Source organism: Anas platyrhynchos, chromosome 32 (genome assembly GCF_047663525.1).
Source record: "Anas platyrhynchos isolate ZD024472 breed Pekin duck chromosome 32, IASCAAS_PekinDuck_T2T, whole genome shotgun sequence".
Lineage (NCBI taxonomy): Eukaryota > Metazoa > Chordata > Aves > Anseriformes > Anatidae > Anas > Anas platyrhynchos.
The window spans coordinates 3,675,431-3,681,430 of NC_092619.1; the positions used below are offsets into that span (position 1 = coordinate 3,675,431).

The 6,000-nt window shown below is 46.2% G+C and overlaps 1 protein-coding gene across 1 annotated transcript; it reads left to right on the plus strand.

The window, feature by feature from the left end:
• The first annotated feature begins 555 nt into the window (after nt 1-555).
• On the plus strand, nt 556-1,479 carry LOC140000508 (olfactory receptor 14A16-like). Its single transcript, XM_072030406.1, has one exon. The coding sequence runs from the start codon at nt 556-558 to the stop codon at nt 1,477-1,479; it is 924 nt and encodes a 307-aa protein (XP_071886507.1).
• Nucleotides 1,480-6,000: the final 4,521 nt, after the last annotated feature.

A 6,000-nucleotide genomic window follows, 5' to 3' on the forward strand; every position in this document is an offset into this window, starting at 1 on the left:
ATTCTTCACAGGGAAGACCAATATCTGCTGTATCTGAAGGGAAGGTACTCTGTGAAGTTTCTGCTTTTACTTTTCTGTTTTGAAGGGCAGCTAGGGGGATGGTAATAGAGTTGTCAGGTTTGAATGAATGACTGAAGATCAGAGAACATTACACTGAAAGGTCTGTCGGTCTTTGAGGAAACTCACAATTTTGTTCCACACCCTTTCAGCTAGAGAGCACCAAAACCACTGTCACTGTTTCTTGAAAGATTGTTGGATATCCTGCTCAGGATCTGCAAATAGGGAAATACCTCTGGCCAGTGTGCACCTGAGATCCATACCTGGTGCTCTTTACCAGATGCTGTAAAGTAGTACTGACTTCTGATCTCACAGAGGATCTGCCTGATCCCTGACACCCTTAGACAAAAAAAAAAAAACATGGCTCACAGGGAAGAAGCAGTGTGTCTTGCTGTGGAGGGTTCTGTGAAATATGTTAGAGGTTTTGGTCACAGAAGTCTACCTAACTTGTGTCTGTCTTTTCCACCATGGACAGCCAGACATGCCCTGAGACTGCAAATGTCCAACAGCAGCTTCCCCACCGAGTTCCTCCTCCTGCCATTCGCAGACACACGTGACTTGCAGCTCCTGCACTTCGGGCTCTTCCTGGGCATCTACCTGGCTGCCCTCCTGGGCAATGGCCTCATCCTCACAGCCATAGCCTGCAACCACCGCCTCCACACCCCCATGTACTTCTTCCTCTTCAACCTTGCCCTCCTTGACCTGGGCACTATTACTACCACTGTTCCCAAAGCCATGTCTAATTCCCTGTGGGACACCAGGGCCATTTCGTACTTGGGTTGTGCTACCCAGATTTTTATGTTTGCTCTCTTTGTCGCAGCAGAGTTTTCTTTCCTCACCATCATGGCCTATGACCGCTATGTTGCCATCTGCAAACCCCTGCACTATGGGACAATAATGGACAGTAGAACTTGTGTCAACATGGCAGAAGCTGCCTGGGGCAGTAATTTTCTCTATGCTGTGCTGCACACTGCCAATACCTTTTCCCTTCCCCTCTGCCAAGGCAATGCCCTGGACCAGTTCTTCTGTGAAATTCCCCAGATCCTCAAGCTCTCCTGCTCTGATGCCTACCTCAGAGAACTTGGTCTTGTTGTGGTTACTTTATGTTTACTCTTTTTGTGTTTTGTTTTCATTGTGCTGTCGTATGTGCAGATCTTCAAGACTGTACTGAGGATCCCCTCACAGCAGGGACGACACAAAGCCTTTTCCACGTGCCTCCCTCACCTGGCCGTGGTCTCCCTCTTCATCAGCACTGGCACATTTGCCTACCTGAAACCCTCCTCCATGTCCTCCTCCTCCTTGAATCTTATGCTGGCAGTTCTGTACTCGGTGGTGCCTCCAGCAGTGAACCCCCTCATCTACAGCATGAGGAACCAGGAACTCAAGGATGCAGTTAGGAAAATGATGACAGAATGTTTCTGAGAGGCATTAATCTTCCTGTTTTTGTCTACATATCACTCATAACGTAACTTGTTACAGGCCCTGATTTTCTACTTTTAATTTTATTTTTATTTATTTTGTTTTTATTATTTTTATTTTGTGTTTATTTGTTATTTCTTTGCTTCAGTTGTCATAGTGTTTTCCACAAAGATATGACATTATTCATTCCCTTCTACAGGCAAAGAAGAGCTCTGCTACACTAGGTAACACAGCAGCCATAGAGAAAGGAGCCTGGTGAATTATTTGGCATTTCTCTAGTGAAATCAGTGGATCTAGTGAATCACCCCAAAAGACTCTGGAAATGGTGTGGACTCTATGATCCATGTGATCTCTGGATTCTGTGATTCTTGTGAATCCCTTCCAACTCAGGATATTCCATGTGTGGAGAGTAGTTAGACTTGTTTGTGTCACTGATAGGCACCAACACAGGACAAAAGGGGAGTTGAACAGCTTGTTCCTGCTTTCTCTTGTATAAACTTAAAGATGGTGTTCCACAATCTTGGTGTGAGAGACAGCTGAAGGAGGGAGTGTTCTAGTGGCAGGACAACCCTGTTTGGTGACAGAACAAAATATTGGCAGCTATAGTGTCTAGAGTGAAAGCTTTTGCATGATTATTTGTAGACTGAATATGGATGTTAAGATGTCTGAATATGATAATGAGCTCAATGAAGTACATGATAAACATATGTGACTATAATAGTCAACTCTGCACCCAAATCATGCTAAATGTCACTTCTCAGGTGGTGAGGGAATGGCAGGGTGGGGGGGTGATGGTAACAGATAACAGTAGGATATGAAAGAGTGTTAGTGATAGGAGCATAAGTTAGAGATAGGGAAAAATGGAATAAGAGTGAGGAAAAAGAAGGCGGGGGGGGGGGGGGGGTGGTATGTGAGGAAGAAGAACCCGAGGACCTTGTCCTGGTTTCAGTTAGGACAGAGTCAATTTTCTTCCTAGTAGCTGGTAGAATGTTATGTTTTGGCTTAGGATGAGAAGAGTGCTGATAACACCCCGATGTTTTAATTGTTGCAGAGCAGTGCTTACACCAAGCCGAGGACGTCTCAGCTTCTTGCTTTGTCCTGCCAACGGGCAGGCTGGGGGTGCAGCAAGAGCTGGGAGGGGACAGACCCAGGACAGGTGACCCCAACTAGCCAAAGGGGTATTCCATACCATCTGACATCATGCTAAACAATATATAGGGGTGGCTAGCCGGGGGAGGGCGGCCAGACTGCTCGGGGTTAGGCTGGGCATCGGTCAGCGGGTGGTGAGCAATTGCATTGTGCATCACTTGTTTGTACACATTATTATTAGTAGTACTATTATCATCATTATTGTTATTATTATTGATATTAAAGTTATTATTATTATTGTTATTATTATTTTCCTGTCTTATTAAACTGTCTTTATCTCAACTCATGAGCTTCACTTTCCTGTGTCTCTCACCCATCCCAGAGAGGGAGAGGGGAGGGTGAGCGAACGGCTGTGTGGTGTTTAGCTGCTGGCCGGGTTAAACCACAACAGTCCTTTTGGCGCCCAACGTGAGGCATGAAGGGTTGAGATAATGACAGATCTGACCAGAGTGTGTTAAACTAAAATTGGTATAAGTATTAGACCTGCTTAATAGTCACTTGTCATAATGCTGATTGCTTTCATCTCAACTCTGCTGTAGCTGCTTTCCAAATTGAGTATTACAGCACATTATTTTCTGTATGTGCTCTCTGTCATGTTGTTTATCGTCTCCGGGCCCTGGTTTCAGATCATTATGGTACTGTGCATTGTAACAGTGGCTTATGAGACGATGAAATATCTGGTCATGACTCTAACTTGGTATTTGTACTCAGCAACGTTGTCGACTCTATACTTTGGAAATGATACCTCGGAAACTATTAGCAATCATACCTATTGCCTTTTTTCAGCAGGGAGTCAATCTGTGGAGGGGAAAGGGGAAGATATTTTTTCTTACTCGTTCACTCTCCCTTTCTCCTTCACCACCCCTGTATCCTCCTTGATCACTCTCCCTTTCTCCTTTCTCCTTCACCACCCTCTTATCCTCCGAGCTTGTTACAGTAGCTCTCCAAGATACTGAATATCCTTGGGATACTTAGACCAGCATGGTCTTCTTGTTATGCCTCCCGAATGTGCTTCAGGTTTTGCTTAAATTTAAACAACTGCTTAGGAATCTCATCCGGAGATCTGCCCGGAGGCAGTATAGTTGTGAGTGGCAGGGAGTATGGGAGGATATGGGCAGGCATTTAGAGCAGTGGGCACCTGCAGGTTTTTGGAAATTCACCCCTGAACAACTGCAAAATCCTCAAAAACTGGTAGAATGCTTGAAAGAAAGGTGTCATGACTCTGGCAGTTCCTAAGTGACACAAATCATTGTAACGTGCTGGGGCCTGGCTCATGCCTATCGAGCTGCAAATGATATTACTATCAACTCAGTGACAGACCCTGTGGACACTCCGAGTCCTGTGAAAGATCCAATGGCCACTGCAACCCCTATGATGGACTCTGCAGCCGCTCTAGCTCCAGTTCCTGCAGCCACTCCAGTTCCAGTTCCTGCAGCTGCTCCAGCTCCTGTGGCTGGGTCAGAGAAACGAGCTGTAGCAGTGCAAGTTGCCCCTCTAGAGGAGGTAAAAAAATGGTATAGGGATTCAGGTCGTTTAGAACACAGAGAGTCTTCTGCCAAATCTAGGTATAGAGATGACGATGCTGGGCCATCAGGGATTCAGGAGGAGGAAGATGAGGATGCCAAAAAATCAATAGTAACTACCCAAAAGCTATACCAGCGTGAGCTATGAAATGTACGAAAAGATTTTGGTTGTTGCATAGGTGAGCAGCTTGTCACCTGGCTGCTCCGGTGCTGGGACACTGGAGCCAATTGTGTGGAATTAGAAGGCAGGGAAGCCAGGCGGCTGGGATCCCTTGCTAGAGATGCCGGCATTGACAAAGCAATTGCAGATGGAGCACAATCTCACAACCTCTGGAGGCGTCTCCTCTCAGCTGTGAGAGAAAGGTATCCCTTCAAGGAAGAACTTTTATGTCTACCAGGCAAGTGGACCACTATGGAGAAGGGAATCCAGTACCTGAGGGAATTAGCCATACAGGAGGTGATTTATTAGGACCCAGACCTCAGAAAAACATCCACAGATCCGGATGAAGTCAGGCGTACACGACCCATGTGGCAGAAGTTTGTACGGAGTGCACCATCATCATATGCCAGCTCATTGGCAATAATGGCCTGGAAAGAGGATGAGGAACCCACAGTGGATGAAGTGGCTAAACAACTCTGGCAGTACGAAGAAAGTCTCTCCTCTTCCTTACAGGCCTGTGTCTCAGCTGTGGAGAAACTTTCAGAAGAATTCCAACAACTTAAAGAGTTTATCTACCTCCTTATCTTCCTCCCCACCTACACGAACCAGTGTCCACCAACTAAAAGAGAATACGTTGGAGAAACTTCCTGAAAAGGTCCACCAACTTGAAGAGAGTTTATTTTCTTTCCCACCTGTACAAACCAGTGTCTCACTGTAAGCATTCATCCGCACAAGGAAGACAATATGGTGGGTACACACCCCGTGCCACACTGTGGTTTTACCTACGTGACCATGGAGAGGACATGAGAAAATGAGATGGAAAATCTTCCTTGACCCTGGAAGCACGGGTATGGGAGTTGCAAAAGAAAACAATTGGGGAAAACAGGTTCTCTGAAAAATTTGCTGCTCCAATTTCCAGCACGCAGTACTTTAGACACAGAAACAGAGATTCTGACTAGGATCAGAGGGGCACTGCCTCCAGCCAGGGGGAGGAGAGGGACAACTGAGTTTATTGGACGGTGTGGATTTGGTGGCCTGGCATGTCAGATGCACAGAAGTATAAGGCTTTAGTAGATACCAGTGCACAGTGTACTATAATACCATCAAGCTATAAAGGGCCAGAACCCATCTGCATTTATGGGGTGATGGGGGGATCCCAGCAGTTAACTATATTGGAGGCTGAAGTGAGTCTGACTGGGAATGAGTGGCAAAAACATCATACTGTGACTGGCTCAGATGCTCTGTGCATCCTTGGCATAGACTATCTCAGGAGAGGATATTTCAAGGACCCAAAAGGGCTTTTGGCATAGCTGTCTTAGAGACAGAGGGCATTAAACAGTTGTCTACCTTGCCTGGTCTCACAGAGGACCCTTCTGTTGTGGGGATGCTGAGGGTCGAAGAACAGCAAGTGCTAATTGCTACCACAACTGTGCACTGGCAGCAATATCACACCAACCAAGACTCCCTGATTCCCATCCATAAGCTAATTCGTCAATTGGAGAGCCAAGGAGTGATCAGCAAGACTCATTCACCTTTTAATAGTCCCATATGGCCAGTGCGAAAGTCTAATGGTGAGTGGAGACTAACGGTGGACTATCGTGGCCTGAACAAAGTCACGCCACCACTGAGTGCTGCAGTGCCAGACATGCTGGAACTCCAGTACAAACTGGAATCAAAAGCAGCCAAGGGGTA